The sequence below is a fragment of the Ahaetulla prasina genome, chromosome 7 (assembly GCF_028640845.1).
Source record: "Ahaetulla prasina isolate Xishuangbanna chromosome 7, ASM2864084v1, whole genome shotgun sequence".
In the NCBI taxonomy this organism is placed as follows: domain Eukaryota; kingdom Metazoa; phylum Chordata; class Lepidosauria; order Squamata; family Colubridae; genus Ahaetulla; species Ahaetulla prasina.
In genome coordinates this window covers 89,294,113-89,309,858 of record NC_080545.1, presented here as the reverse complement: position 1 = coordinate 89,309,858, position 15,746 = coordinate 89,294,113, and the positions used below count along the sequence as shown (strand labels likewise).

At 40.1% G+C, this 15,746-nt stretch overlaps 1 protein-coding gene across 5 annotated transcripts in view; it reads right to left on the bottom strand.

Annotated features, from left to right (window-relative positions):
• Window positions 1–283: 283 nt before the first annotated feature.
• AEBP2 (AE binding protein 2) overlaps window positions 284–15,746 on the bottom strand; it is a 54,387-nt gene continuing 38,924 nt past the window's right edge. For 2 of the 5 annotated variants that reach the window (XM_058189663.1, XM_058189665.1), the window contains 5 exons: window positions 14,943–15,067; window positions 6,196–6,263; window positions 3,589–3,702; window positions 3,223–3,289; window positions 284–668 (listed from right to left, as the gene is read on the bottom strand). In XM_058189663.1, coding sequence (XP_058045646.1) covers window positions 3,235–3,289; window positions 3,589–3,702; window positions 6,196–6,263; window positions 14,943–15,067 — 362 coding nt within the window. In that variant the 3' untranslated portion in view covers window positions 284–668; window positions 3,223–3,234. Of the gene's footprint in view, window positions 669–3,222; window positions 3,290–3,588; window positions 3,703–6,195; window positions 6,264–6,385; window positions 13,609–13,700; window positions 15,068–15,746 lie in introns of those variants that run through there. The other 3 variants (XM_058189664.1, XM_058189666.1, XR_009155944.1) reach the window with 2 other exon arrangements.

Genomic DNA, 15,746 nt, shown 5'->3' with positions numbered 1-15,746 from the left:
TATATTTTGCTATTTAGATATTCTGCTAAAAGTCAAAGTATGCCACCACCATTTTGCTTAAACATGATACCACCACGTAAGGTTATGTGATTGGACACCATAAATTCACTAAAGTGACAACGGAGACGGTCCACCAAGAATTCTCTCTAGCTGTCGCTTATCAATGATGAGATTTCAAGAGTTTGCTTATTAAAAATAAGAATAATAATACAAAAAAAATTAAAAATATGAGTAACAACAGCTAGAATGGTTTTCACCTGGCAAGTCAGCAATTGCCAGTTCATCCAAGTTTCAAAAGAGTCTTGGAAAACAAGTTGAGACAACTTGTTTTGAAACAAGTTTCAAAAACAAAAACATTGGTGAGCCTGCCAGAGAAATGTCACCATTGTACCGTCCCATTAAAAGTTATGTTAGACATTTATATATAATATATTCCATAGATGCTTCAACTTCATTCACAGAATGGTTAGACCAATCATAGGCTGGCAGCAGTTGGGCACAGAGGGGGTGGGTGTGCCGTGGGTGTGTATGTGTGGGTGTGTCAGTGGATGAAGGTAAAGGACTCAAGGAATGTGCAATTCTAATTCCATGGTCAGTGACTAAGATGGTAGGTCAGGTGCCCCCACCAAGTCGATTTTTACCTCTTCAACCTCTTCTGTGGCATTGTTCTGGAAGGAAAAGGAAACACAGCATTGGTGGCTTCTCAAAGGAAGTTTTAACTTGCCCTGGTTAACAGGTCCTTCCTGTTGGGAATTAAGACGGCATTACGGAAAAATACTTCTACTGTCAGGAAAGAGACCGGTGTGCTTTCTGAGGAGACAACCAGGTTGAAGTCAATGAGGAAAAATTAAGTATTTGAAACATCTGGAAGCAGAAGGAACGACATATTTCTGTTTATTCTTCAGATATTGATATGAATTGTGTGTGGATATTAGCTTTCAGAAAAAGCAGTAAAGGACCCCACAGAAAATATTCATACTAATCAAAAACGGACCCACGTCTCTCACTTCGCAAAAAAAAAGAAAAAGAAAAAAAGGATTAATTAATAAGTTTTTCATCTTCCTCATACTTAGCAAGCTGAGGCCAGTATGGAGTTTCAAAGCCGTATTTATCACAATATCTTCCATTATTTCTGATGGGAACATCTGCCTTGCTCCCACTGTGCCTCTGGACAAAGACTGCAATTGCCAAAAAGTCTTTTGTGTAGATCCTCAAAGCTTTGTATACTTAATTAAGAAACAGACTAAAAATGGGAGGATTTCAGAAACTAGCGCCAGGTCTGAACTATCACTTTACATTAGTGCACTGTACGTGACTGAAACCCCAAGAAAATGTTAAGGGCCATACAGCTGCTTTATAATTAATACTGCAAATTTAGCCATTAGGATAATATGTTTAACGGCATATATTTTCCTAAGACAAAATTTAAATGGATTAATCTCGAGTATGAGAAATAAAAGGTAAGCTAAAAGGTTTCTAGGACTCAGACGAGTCTATACTAGTATGCATTTCTATAAACATACTGCTGTGTATAGAACTTGTCAGGGTGAGGATCACTGACCTCCATTCACTTAACAATAATTCCACAGTGTTTTGGGCCAGTATCTTTCCTATCTCTGCAACCTGAGATTGGCTATAGTAGAGGTCCTTGACTTACAACCAGAATTGGGACTAGAATTTCTGCTGCTAAGCAAGAGGGCTGCTTTTATAACCGATTACAACTGATTTTATAAGCTGTTTTGCCATGGTTGCTAAGCAAATCACTGCAAGTTATTAAATGAATCAAGTGGTTGTTAAACGAATCAGACTTCCCCCGTTGACTTTGCTTGTTGGAAGCCAGATAGTAAGGTCACAAATGGTGATTGTGTGACCCCCCAGGATGCTGCTACGGTAATAAATACACGCTAGTTGCCAAGTGCCTGAATTTTGGTCACATGACTGTGGGAATGTTGCGATGGTTGTAAATGCAAGGATTTGTCACTTTTTTCAGTGCTGTTCTAAGGTCAAATGGTCGCTAAATGAATGATTGTAAGTCAAGGAGTACCGGTAATAGGCATTAGAACCTGGAGCTTCTAACATTGAAAAGACCCAATGGCAGCAAAATATTAGCTATATCTTTGATGATGAATCATAAATCAGTTCTTTTCAGATTACCTTTGGAGGAAAAAAACACAGGAGATATAGTTATGGGCACTTATGGTGTCTATCGAGATTCTCAATCATCCAAGTCATGGTTGCCCCAAAGGGGCATTTCCACAAGGCAACTGGACTTCCTTGGGATTTTTTTCCCTTGAAAATGTTTCACTTCCCATCCAAGAAGCTTCTTCAGTTCTCTGAAATTTCTTGGGTGAGAAGTGAAACGCTTTTGAGGAAAAACCCCCAAGAAAGTCCAATTGCCTTTTGGAAATCAACTTTGGGATGACATTTACAGTGTTTTCACAAAATCATACCCAAATCATTCGTGTTTCCACGAAAATAAGACCGGGGGGGTGTCTTTTTTCCCATGTACAGGAAGCCACTTCTTCTGTGGTTCGTTGTTGGGCAGGAGGCCGTGCGGTGGGGCAGTGCCACCACCATGAGGGGGGTGAGATGTCCTACGCGCCCCACACTGGCCTATCTCATCCATGCCCCAATATCTGTTGCAACACCAACACCCTGCTTGGCCTCCTGCTCTGTTGCAGCTGCGAGCAAGCAGAGTGGGCTGGCGGCCACATGGGCTCCTGCTGCACATGGCCATGAGGCAGGTGTCGGGGCATGGATGACCTGCCTGCGGGGGCCCTGAGGTAAAGTGGTGCGGGGTGCATGGGACAGCTCCACTCCTACATCACCTTGTGGCCATGGCACCGTGAGCAACCAGATGCAATAGGTGAGCAGCCAGCAGCGTTGGTTCTTAAGTAGGGCTTATTGTGGGGGTAGGGCTTATATTAGGCGCACACTTAAAACATGCTAGGGCTTATTTTCGAGATGGGTCTTATTTTCAGGGAAACAGAGTACTTATGAAAAAATAGAGAATCTAATTGTATAGTAAAGTTCAATAGTAAATTATGATAGGTCTGTCCCCATCCTATCCCCAAAATGAAAAGAAAAAAAGGCATTTAATTTGTTTAAATTGCATGGAGCACTAAGATCTTAAAGTAATACTATATGTATTACAGGCTGAACAGAAAGTGATTTTTTAAAAAAAAAAGATAAATTTGGACTTTAAAAAATTGGTATACAAACCAGCATGGGATCTTAAGAGCAGTGATCTTTCAGGATTCCACTGAATGTACCTCCTTTACTAGACTTTCTGTACACCAAGCACAAAAAAGTAAAATACACTCGGTAAATACACATATTTACCAGCCAGAGTTTAAGTTCAAAAGCTGTCATGCGACCTCATGCCTTGAAAATTAACTTCTGGATGCTGTCAAAATAGTGTTCTTTCTCTAAAATCTGCCCAATATATTAGTGAAGGTGAATGATCAAGGAGGAATAGTACTACTTTGGCTACCTGCAATGATAGCAGTTCTGGTACAGCTTCAAAAAGTTAGGCAAGGCATCAAGTCACATTGAGCAAAGAGAACATCCAGAAATGCCGAGATTTACCTGTATATGTTTGGGTCCAGAAGCAAAGCAGTATCTTTTGGTAGTTTTGATAGATGAACTACTTTAGTTTTTAATTGATGCCTTTCACTTTCATTTACCCACACATCAGGAAGACTATGAATAAAATAAAATATTCAAAAAAACGTCAGTGATTCGCTCTCCATGGTCACTACTGGTAAAAGAGCTACTGTCAATTCTTATGGGAAATAAAAATCCACACCATTGTTGCACTGCCAAAAAGATTTAGCTGGAAATCTGCTTCTCTGTGAGCATCACGGTCAGCTTAACTGATATTGGGAGTGTAATTCCAAACCTTTTGTTACAGAACAAGGCTGTCTCCCTCAACGTACAACGTACAACGTTGTACAACGTACAATGTACAAAGGGCTCCACCTCTTTCAGGAAGCAACATTTTATTTCTACCATTTAAGCTATGATGATTGGGATGCATGACACTTGCCCAAATTAAGCCTCTGTACGCATAAAATTCTATGCCACCTTCTAGAAGCTCTGTATCATTTGACAATAGCTCAAATTCTCTATGTGAAGTGATAACAAGAATATTAGTTTGGCTCCGAGGACAGCATTCTCTACAATGTAAAGGAGCCCCTGTGGATTTTAATCTGCTAGTTGTAACTGACTTTAGGGGTGTGTGTGTATCTCTGTTTCAAGGCCACTGAGCCAGTGCTATCGGAAGTCATTTCTGTGGTTGTGTAGCCAGCATGACTTCATGAAGTGGTGTTACCTTCCCATCAAAATGGTGCCTATTTATGTACTCACATTTGCATGCTTTCGAACTGCTAAGTTGGCAGGAACTGGGGGGAGGACAGGAGCTCACCAGTTATGTGGTGCTCGGGTCTCAAACCTGGGCTATCGGCTCTCCAGCTAATAAGTCCAGGGTTTTAACTGTTGAGCAAAATGTCTATCTACTGGGAGCTTTTCAAAATCCCACATAAGTAACATTAATGACAATGATTAATATTATTATTCAAAATAATAGCACCCCCAGGCAGTGACTTTATTTAAATCTCCATGCATTATTTCTTAAAAGCTAACTAAAAGGTAAGTTTCAAATATACTTTCATTAGTGAAAAACATAGAACCTGTTTCAATTTAGAAAACTGAACTACAATTACTTTTGAAAAGCAATGGCAAATATTTGAAAGACATTTTCCACAAATTTATTTTGGCCAGTTTTAAGGAGCTTTCTAAAAGTTAGTTGAGAAATGGACATTTCATCCTGTCCACTGTGAACTGAGTTAAATTGAATTAAAATTAAAACACAATTGTGCCTCTGTTGAAAAGAATAGGAAAAAGGGATATATATTTCTATATGTGAACATATTGTTTAGAAATTGCTAATTTTGTTTATTGAAAAAGCTAGTTATAGTTCAAATGAGCTTTGTCGATTTTAATATTGGTAATAAACGTATCTTTCCATAAAGATTTCAAAACCCTTTTAGCAACTGCTTCTGTGGTGTTAACAAGGTAACAAATGCTTGCAGTCTTTAGAAAAGTTGACACATCGTATGCATCTTTAATGAAAATAAAGAAAATTCAACAATATATAGCACTGATGGCTAACCTTTTTGCCATTGCATGCCAGGAACGCAGGGGAAATGTGCGCGTGCCCACACCCATAATTCTATGTGACCTGCCCCTGCGTCCCCCCCCCCTCGTTCCTGGCCTGGTAGGCCCGTTTTTCTCTCTCCCCAGGCTCCAGAGCCTTTCTAGTAGTCTGGGGAGGGTGAAAACGGCCTTCCCCATCCCCCCAGAGGCCTTCTGGAAGCCGGCAATGGCCCGTTTGCCAACTTCCAGTGGGACCGGTAGGCCCATTTTTCTCTCTCCCTAGGGTCCAGAGCCTTTCTAGGAACCTGGGGAGGGCAAAAACAGCTTTCCCCATCCCCCCACCCCGAGGCCCACCGGTGGGACTGGAAGTTGGCAAATGGGCCATTTCCGGCCTCTGGAGGACCTTCAGACAGGTGGGGAAGGCTGTTTTTGTCCTCCCCAGACTCCTAGAAAGGCTCTGGAGCCTGGGGAGAGAGAAAAAAACAGGCCTTCCCCACCACCACCCCGAGGCCCTCTGGAGGCAGGAAACAGCCTGTTTCCCTACTTCTGGTGGGCCCAGAAAGTCTGAAAATCAGCTGGCTGGTGCGCGCATGCATGCCAGAGCTGAGTTCGTGTGCCCACCAATATGGCTACGCATGCCACCTGTAGCACGCGTGCCATAAGTTCGTCATCACGGATATATACTATATTTACTGATTGTACAAGTAAGGATATTTCTGCTATTGGCTACCTTTTCTGTTTAGTTTTGGAAAAGTGTTAATTAACACAGGGCTAAGGCATATACCTTCTTTCCAATAGGTTCAAAAACCTCAAATAAAAGTTAACTCGGGCTATGGATGTCTTCTTCAGCACTTTAATATTACTTTTTCTTAATGTAGACTCAAATGCATGAATTAACTTGGTAATTTTAATTCTCCATCAGAGCTTTATAATAGTGCTATAAGTCTGAGTCACTGTTTAGTATGTTGTGTAAAATATAGGAAATACCCTGATTTTTGCAGGTGCCCAAAATATGTACTTCTGAGTATAAATACTTACATATCTTCTGGAGTCCAGTGAAGCAGCAACTTAACTTTTCCGGAGTCCTCTTTCCTTTTAGCTATTACCTAAAAGCAAACACGAGAAAAGCAACTTGAAATATTTATGCTTTCTTAAATTCCATGCCCTTAAAAATATCTGGTCCAAATGTTTTATGTCAATACGTGTTTTGGGTTAAAGGGTTTTTCCCCCCCCATGGATTCTGATAGCCATTGAAACAGCTTTCTTCTTCTCTAAAAGCAGTTTGCTTTTGAGATGATGTTCAAATTTATGTGAGATGATGCTAATACACGCATACATTCCCTTTTTAATGTCCGCTCTCATTTCCTGTAACAAATATATCATGTTGACTAGGGATTTCTGGGAGTTGAAGTCCACTCATTTTTGATTGGCCAAGATTGAGAACATTGACATAAACTAGCTGCCTTTCTCAAAGCTACCACCCCATGCTGCCATGTTGCCACCCCAAAACAGCTGGAGTGTATCCAATTGGGAAAAGCTTTCGCAGGTTATATATCTTTTGCATCCTGTGGAAGAAAACAATAGGTTTCTTAGCTTGACTCAAGTAAGGCATATCAAATTGGTTGTTTGCTTTCAACTTCATGAATGGACTGCATAAAGAGGTAGCTCAAGCCCAAAAGTGGAAACATCTTGAAGTTCTGCAGAAATATTAACCACAGGATAAAAGCAACACAGACAAATAAGCTTGTAATTGCAAGTTTCAGACATGTTTCTAGTATTCTGTATCTGGTGTACAAGGAATGGAGCCGTTTCCAAAGCAAATGGGTCCCTGGGAAATTTAGCATGAGAGATAAAGAATTGTGGATAAGGCTGCTTGAAGAAATGTAGAAACAAGACTTAAATGCCATGGCGTAAGAGGGAATCGTTTAGATCGACTCCCAACTTTCGATTGCACAAACATTTTCCAGTCTGGCTTTTTTCCTTCAAGTGTTAAGGCTGCATTGTTAGTGGAGCCCGATATAGGCAAGTCTTGGCACTGAGAATGATATATGAGGTGCCTCAGCTTTTCTATTTTCTACGTTTATTTTTAAATGTATTTTTGTGTTATATTGTTAGTTGCCCAGAGAGGTGGGCAACCATATATATTTTCTAAATAAATAGAAAAAGCAAGCCTGCCTCAAGCATGGGAGTCCAGGTAAGAAAATCAGGAAAGGAATTGATTAGAGAAAACAGCAAAAACTGTAAATCCTCATTGTGTAAAAAACCAATGGCAATTTTGCATATTGACTTCTGCTTTGGGAAGGTGCCTTATGCATTAAGCTCAAAAGCTACACATGGAGGTTCTCAAAGAGAATCAGAGCTCATCCTAATCAGTTCAAGTGATTAGGGCACAGGGGGTTTTCATAGGAGCTTCCACTTTCTAAGTTATGTTTGAACATTAGCATCTAATTTGAAAAGTAACAATGATGGCACATTACTATTTTCTTACTCTGCATCCTAGATTGTTATATTCGCTCAAAAAACAAAAACAAAAACCCAAAAGCTTTTTAATGCAGCATTATTAGCAAAGATTCTATATCCGGACCTGTAAAAGTGTATTTTTAAAAGCAATCTTTCAAAGAAAGTATAAGTATTGTTATGTGCTAGCCAGATATTCTAGCAATCATCAGCAATAAACATATATAAAACAGAAATAAAAGGCTGATCATAAAACAATTTCTAGAAACTTGGAAATTACAACTGATGTAAAAAACTTGCCTGAAATAGTTTTACCTGTTTCCATGTTATTTTCTTAAAATTAAGATAGATGTAAGCTGTCTGGATGTACCGTAACTCTATTTTCAGCCCTATGGAAAGCACTTCACAAATACAAAAGCCAAAAGAGAGGGAGGGGGGCCCAACTGGCCACATAATATATTTTATCTATCAATCAAGATATCAAAAGACAATGGTAGAAGAATTTCATTCACAGCTATATGGTAAGTAAATCACTTGGTGTCATTTAAACATTCTAGACCAGGGGTCTCCAACCTTGGTCCCTTTAAGACTTGTGGACTTCAACTCCCAGAGTCCCTCAGCCAGCAAAGCTCTGGGAGTTGAAGTCCACAAGTCTTAAAGGGACCAAGGTTGGAGACCCCTGGTCTAGACTATCATTACAATAACTATGTTCAGTAAATTGTCAATGGTGAGGTATTTAAGAAAACTCTAGTTCAAAACATTTGGAGGGCACTAATTTCAATATCCTTTTTCTGTAGATTCAGAAGATCACTCAGAAGGTGTTTCACCAAGTAGCGACAATGGGTTTTATGGAGGGCAATGGGGGAAAGGAACAGCTGAAGTTCCTCACGAAGAAAAATCCCACAGAAGCTCTTTTCTAAGCTCCTGTTGTCATCTTGGTGAGGGGAAACTTCGCACGGGAAGACTTCTGCTCAGACTTTCAAAGCAGAAGCAAACAGCCACAAATCAGCAATCAAGAGTATTGCTCGATTTGTCTTCAAAGTGTTGCAGGAGCATTCGTAGGACTGTGACGATTCTGATGAAGAAATTATGCCTTCCGCACCGAATCAACTTTCCCATTTCTATTGCAGATTTTTTGAAAAGTCAATCTTCACCAGGAGTGAGGGTTACACGTATGCAAATGGAGTTCTGCTGACCTCTCCTGGAGAACCACAGAAATAACTCAAAGATGTTGGTTACTCTTCCAAGTTACACTATTTAGTTTCAGCCATTAAATATTTTGCAATGTGCAGCATACTCATACAAGCATCTGCCTGCCATCGCTTAAAGCAGCTGTGCCTTCTCCCAGAATTTTATTGCAGAGTATTGCTAGAATTCCAATTCTCAAGTCTGCAAAATCTTCACTTTTATATCCATCATTTAGATCTCCAGAACCACAGATTTAAGATTTGAAAAGGCTGATGATTTGTGTGGCTTCCTCTTCCTTTCTTCTCAAGATACATAAATTATCAAATTTATATAGCTGCCAATCTCACCATAAGGGACTCTTATGGATTTGGTGGAGCCTAAATTAGACACAGGTGAATAACAGGTGAATTCAGCTGAATTTTCACAGATGAAAAACTTCCAAGCTTTGGTTTGGATCCATGTTCTGAAGTAGAGTAGCAAGGAATTTCAAGCTAATTATAATCAGTCGGATGTTAAAATCCTAAGCAGCAATACCTTAAGCCAGGGGTCTCCAACCTTGGCAACTTTAAGACTTGTGGACTTTGCTGGCTGAGGAATTCGGGGAGTTGAAGTCCACAAGTCTTAAAGTTGCCAAGGTTGGAGACCACTGCCCTAAGCAGCATGTCTCTACTGGGGGTTTCTGCCCATATGTAGCCAGCTGGATTTCATCTCCTTCCCTAAAACCCAGACAACCAACCCACAGCCATTCATAAATTTTGCAATAGGAGACTGGAGTAGGGTTGTGAAGTACTTTGGAGCCAACTGCAAAAAAGGTGTGTAATAACTTATGGATAAGGAAATTTACATAAGAAGTAACCCCCCAAAAGGATGGGGACAATGGGCCACCGGATAGGCAGCCAAATGGTTGGAATCGTTGTCTCTTTCTATGACAATCTTGCAAAATGGGACTAAGTGATGGTGTCTAAAAATTAAGAGTAGGAGGAAGCAACATCCTTTCAACATCCTTGGAAGCAACATCCAACAGTCCTGCAGATATCCTGAGCAATAACTCCCACAAGTCTCATTAATAGCCTGGCTAGGAAGGGCAAAGAGGGGCATCAATTAAAATATCAGGGGAAATTCTAGTATGGAGGAACATTTATGCACATAGCATAATAAAACATACTCGGACCTAAATAGGGAAGAACAAGTCAAATGACTGACAGAGTCATAGCACAATTTCTGTCATCTTTTCAACACTTACAAAAATAAAGCTATTTTCTCTGATTACCGCTTTCAGGCAAGATAGGGAATTCTTTCCAATCTCTTTATTAGCTCTGGCCATAGGAAAAGTTTCTATTTTCTTCTCTTGCAATTACACCCCCTCATCCTAAAGTCCCGTTCTGCGATCTTAATTGTGATGATGGAAGGGGATTCCTGAAACCGATGGGTAAAAGACACCAGGAAGACACACCAAAAACAAGTATGCCAAGCAGGGCCACCTAACCATCAAGGCCATGTAAACGACCTAGCTACAGCAAGCAGACACCTACATCAGGCAGCAGAGATAGAAGACGATAGTATAGAGGTAGATGGTCACTTTAATGACGACAGCAACGGTTCATACTACACTATAAGCCGTAAACTGTGTTTTCTCAAGAAACCACATGGATAGATAATTCACTGTCAGATAATGAATCCTTAGCATGCCACTAAGGAACATCCGAGGTGTCTTTTGGAGCACTAATGATACTTATGACACTAAACCCTTCAGGAGGTTCAATCGTTGAGGTTGCTGTAAAAGGAAAAAGAAAATCCAAAGCGGCAAAGACAGAATTGTATATATTCCTCAATGAGGAAGGATACAGGAGGACAGGACTTGTGCACAATGCAACTGAGGACCAAATATTATCTATATTAGAATTTGCAGTCAACGTCCTTTAAAAGGATGTTCATCTAAGATTCCACAACTAATCTTGAATGTCTAGCTACCATTTTCAAGAAGAATATCAAGAACAGCTCTGAAATCCTGGATCTCATTGAGAAAGAAACAGAGAAATTATGGAATGAAATCAAAGAGGTTATAAAAGGTAAATGTAGAATAGAAGACACCAAAATGGATGTCAGAACAGATTATAGAAATTGTCAGGAAGAGGAAGGAGCCAAGAATGTCAAAGATCTCAAGAAGACCGTAACCTACCCACCCCCCAAAAATGTAGAGAGCTGTTAGATGAGACAAGGAACAGCATTACAGCAGGATCTGTATCTAGTAAGAAATAGGAAATATAAATAAATACAAAAATACAAAATAAAAACAGAAGGGAAAAATACAGATACATTTCCAAAAGTTCACAAAATTTAGGAGATTCCAATCTTAAATCAATATGCTAAAAGAGCCAATGAACAAATAGTAAGTCAGAAAGATTGAATAGAAATGAGAGGAGCATAATGAAGTACTGCACAATAGAGATTTCAATATCTAAGATATCTTTCAAGATATTCCTTACTTAGAAGCATGAGCAGCACTACAAAGGTGAAGTCAGATCAGCAGTCAGGTAGGATAGCTACAAGAATTGATGGATCATCTAAAGCAGGGGTGTCAAACTCATGTCATCACAGCGACGTCACGTGACATATTGCGATTCCCCCCCCTTTCGCTAAACCGGGTGTGGGCGTGGCCAGTGCGTGGCGCATCCAGCCTGCAGGCAGCGAGTTTGACACCACTGATCTACAAAAATAGAAGAGAAAGGAAAAAAATATATCTAATAATCGTTCTAATCACACCGGCAAATCTGGAATGACCCAGTGACTAGTTGACAGATTGGAAGAGGTCAGTCTTCATGCCAGTATCAAGGAAAGGAGGTTTAACAGATTGTACAAACTAATGCACTATATCATTAATTTCACATGTTAGCAAAATTGATGTTCAGTGTCATCTAACACAAATTATAGGCCTAAATGTAAAAAGAGATGCCAGATGTTCAAGCTGGCTTTAGAAAAAGCTAAAGAACAAAAGGCTTTGCTGATACACACTGGATAATTGTCACAGAATACTAAAAGGAAGTGAAAGTATTTGACTGACTACAGAAAGCCCATGTTGACCATATTAATCTGTGGATTGTCTTTAGGGAATGACAATCCAGATCATCATTGTCCTCATTGAAAGCCAGAGTCTGGATGGAACCTGGAAAGATAAAATTGACTCCAGGTTGAAAAGGATGTGAAACAAAACTATACTGCCTTATTTATTTATGTATTTATTTATTATGCTGGTTATATTTTGAGGGAAGATGGACTGGGAGAAGGTGATTGGGATTTTAAAATTGGAAAAAGAAACATCAATAACCTGCTCTCTGCTGAAGACACTTCTCTGACAGATGAAAATGCAAATGATCTGCAAATTCCAACAATAAATAGCAAGGTTCAGCTGAACAAAATTATAAATCCACAGCTCCATTAATTGAAATCAAGGAGCATGTGAAAAAAAGAGAGATTAGGATTAAAGATAAAGAGATCCAAACTAAGACCAACAAACAGAACTGAAAGTGAAGACATTCAGGAGGTACGTAATTTATGTGCCATACAGTAATACTTGACAGGATAGCAAGGAAGGTCTTGGAAAAGATATTCGGATGCTGTCATTTGGCTCCATCTACAAAGAGTAGAATCACATTAACAATCGTTTCCTCTGTTAACACTCTATGGGAGTAAAAGACAGACTCTGGAGAAGGTGGAGTACGGGTAGTCCCCCACTTACGACAGTTCATTTAGTGACCGTTCTAAGTTACAAAAAATGCACTGAAAAAAGTGACTTATGACCATGTTTCACACTTATGACGGTTGCAGCATCCCCATGGTGATTGATTTATATCCAGATGCTTGACAACCGGTTCATATTTGTGACAGTTGGCGCATCCCAGGTTCATGGGATATTCTCTCGTGAGCTTCTCTGACAAGCAAAGTCAATGGGGAAGCCAGATTCACTGAATAGCAGTGATTCACTTAAGAAATGTGGCAAGGAAAGTCACAAAATGGAGCAAAACTCACTTAACACATTTCTCTCTTAGCAACACAAATTCTGGGTTCAATTATGGTCTTGAGTCAAGGACTATGTGCATAATAACGACCCCATAATCCCTTGCGGGGTGGAGTCTGGGCAACTGAATGGAGCGGAGTGTTTACTGGCCGGATGACCTTCCTGTCGCCAATGCAGAGTTTTTTCAGCAGATATGTTGTCAGGGTGCCCAGAGAGAGAAATACCTGCCTCTGCCTAGGATTGAACTCACAGCCTCCTGATTGGGAGGCGAGAGCTCCACCTCTAAGCCACCGCACCACTCTCAAGGACTACTACTTACATTAACACTTTTAAATATTGTATTGGAAAAGATTATTGAGAATATCATGGCTAGCTATGAAACCAACAAACCTATCTCACTTGCAACACAAATGACCAGGCTCAAATTATCATATTTTGGACACATTACACAAAGGCCCCACTGTTTAGAGAAGTTTATAATGCTAAGAAAAGTGGAAGGAAAGGGGGAGGATAACCACCAGCAAGGTGGATAGGTTCAAGTGCCAATTACTACGAATCCTGCATTAAGAGACCTAAAAGGACAGATCACTTGGAGAATATCAACACACAGTCAATAAGAGTCAACGTTGATTTGATGGCACTTAGACTGGGTATGAAGTAACAAGTTTGTCTGCATCCCTTTATGCTGTAAGTGTTTGTGTGCCTGTATGAACAGGGAAACACGGGGCTGGGTTGCATTCCTTGGTTCCTGTGATGGAGAGAAGGCAAGGCCTAGAACAGGGGTCTCGAACCTTGGCAACTTTAAGACTTGTGGACTTCAACTCTGGGAGTTGAAGTTTACAAGTCTTAAAGTTGCCAAGGTTCGAGACCCCTGGCCTAGAACACAGTAGCCAGCAGCTTTCTGAACTATTACCTGCTCTATTACTTACCTCTCTCATGGGGATCAGCAGCCCCATGCCAGATCATGACAATTTCGGACTTCGGTCTTTCTTTTGTCAATTTCTCTGCCCTACCAGATTTGTCACCTTGTGTTCTATTATGACAGGGGTGTCAAACTTGCATCGTCCACATGACATATTGTGACTTTTTTCCCCCCTTCACTAAATCGGGGGTGGGTGTGGCCAATATGTGACTCACCCAGCCCACGGGCTGCGAGTTTGACACCCCTGTATTATGAGGAGTCATCATACTTACGGACAGTGTTCTGAGCTCCTTTGCAGAATTTCTTTCCAACTTTCCACAAAGTTGGAAAGAATAAACATATTTAGCCCGGGAGAGCTATTTGAAGTGCTAGGATAGTATTTCTGAGAGCAGAATTCAAATGGCCATTTATCCATGGCTGTGACTAAGATGCTGGATGAGCCTCTGGGAGCCCAAGATTCTCATCCTTTCACAGCCACGGATTACTTTCAGGTCACTCTCAGAACAATCTGCCTTAGAATTATAACGGAGAGAAACTGAATGCAAGGTGGCTATATAGACCAGAAGGTTCCTGGATGAAGGATAGGAAATAAATTTAACCAATGAAAATATGAAAATTGTTGAGTTAAACCTGGAGAAATCACAGCCTTAAGCAACTTTATAGGGCTGCTGTTGTTCTTCCATGTTCTATAGCAGGGATGTCAAACTCAATATAATTGAGGGCTGCATCTGGGTTGTGTTTGACCTCAGGGAACCAGGGTGGGTGTGGCCAGCTCGATGTCACTCATGTCGGAGGCACCTGTGGTGGCCCAAGCACTTTGCCAGCGAAAACAGGCTCCTGAGTTCGGCTATGATGGCATCCTGCAACCCTCTGCCAACGAAAAATGGAGCTCAGTTTTCACTAGCAGAGGCACCGCGGGCCGGTCCTTTGCTGTTTCCAGGACAGCCCTGAAGGCCGGATCCAGCCCCTAGATTTGACAACCCTGGGATAAAAAGGTTATCTATAGGATAAAAAGAGAGGAACATGAACTGCATATGTTTTTGGAAGAGCACAGAAGTCTTTGCAGAAGACTTTTCAAGCAACATTATCTAAATTAAATCCGCGATAACAATGCACAACGACATACATTTCAGTTTAGAAAGGCTGTTTGAAAATATTGAAGATATTATAAATATATCAAGTATGGTAGATAATAATACTTACAGTACTGTGAAATACAACACTGTGGCCTTTTCCCAAGCTTTCTATGTGAGCAGAAAGGTTAAAGCAAATAGCTCGATGCCGTATGGCGTCCAAGGTCTGTGTATCAAAGAAGTCATGAGGTCTTGCTAAGGAAGAAAAAAAACAACAAAGCAAGCCTTCAACTACAATGCAAGAGTGCATGCAACATATTTAACTGTTCAGCTTTTCTGACCTTACTTTAAGGAAAGAAGATTACGCCTTCTGTTTTCATAGCAGAGGCTGTGAAGTATATATAGAAATATAGATACCTACAATGATCATATTTTTAAAATTATTAAAGTGTTCTTACTATGAGGAAGTCTTCCACTAATGTTTCATTGAAGTTTGCCTTTCATAATTTAAATGCAATATTCCAAAGACTGCATTCAGGTGAGAAAAGGACAGGTTTAGGAGGCCTTTTTCTTCTAAAAAATCCTTTTAGGCATTTGAAAACTGGAGTTACATTTTCCACTTTCAAAATTATCCCTTCCCAGTGCATTCAGTGTTAATTTTCCAGTCTCCAAATCAATGTCCTTGATCTTTCCCGGACTAATTTTTCTAGTTCTTTTCAGAACTAGACATAACACTCAAGAAAGGATCTGATAAACAGAAGATAAAGTGAAACTATTACTTCCTGTGATTTGAGAAAAAACCTCCCACTCTGTAATAACATTAACGAAACTACGTTTGTTTTGTTTTGCAGTCACATCATACTGTCATCTTACTTTTATTTGCAAGCAACTAGTATTACAAGATCATTATTGCAAAAATAGCAAAACTTCCATT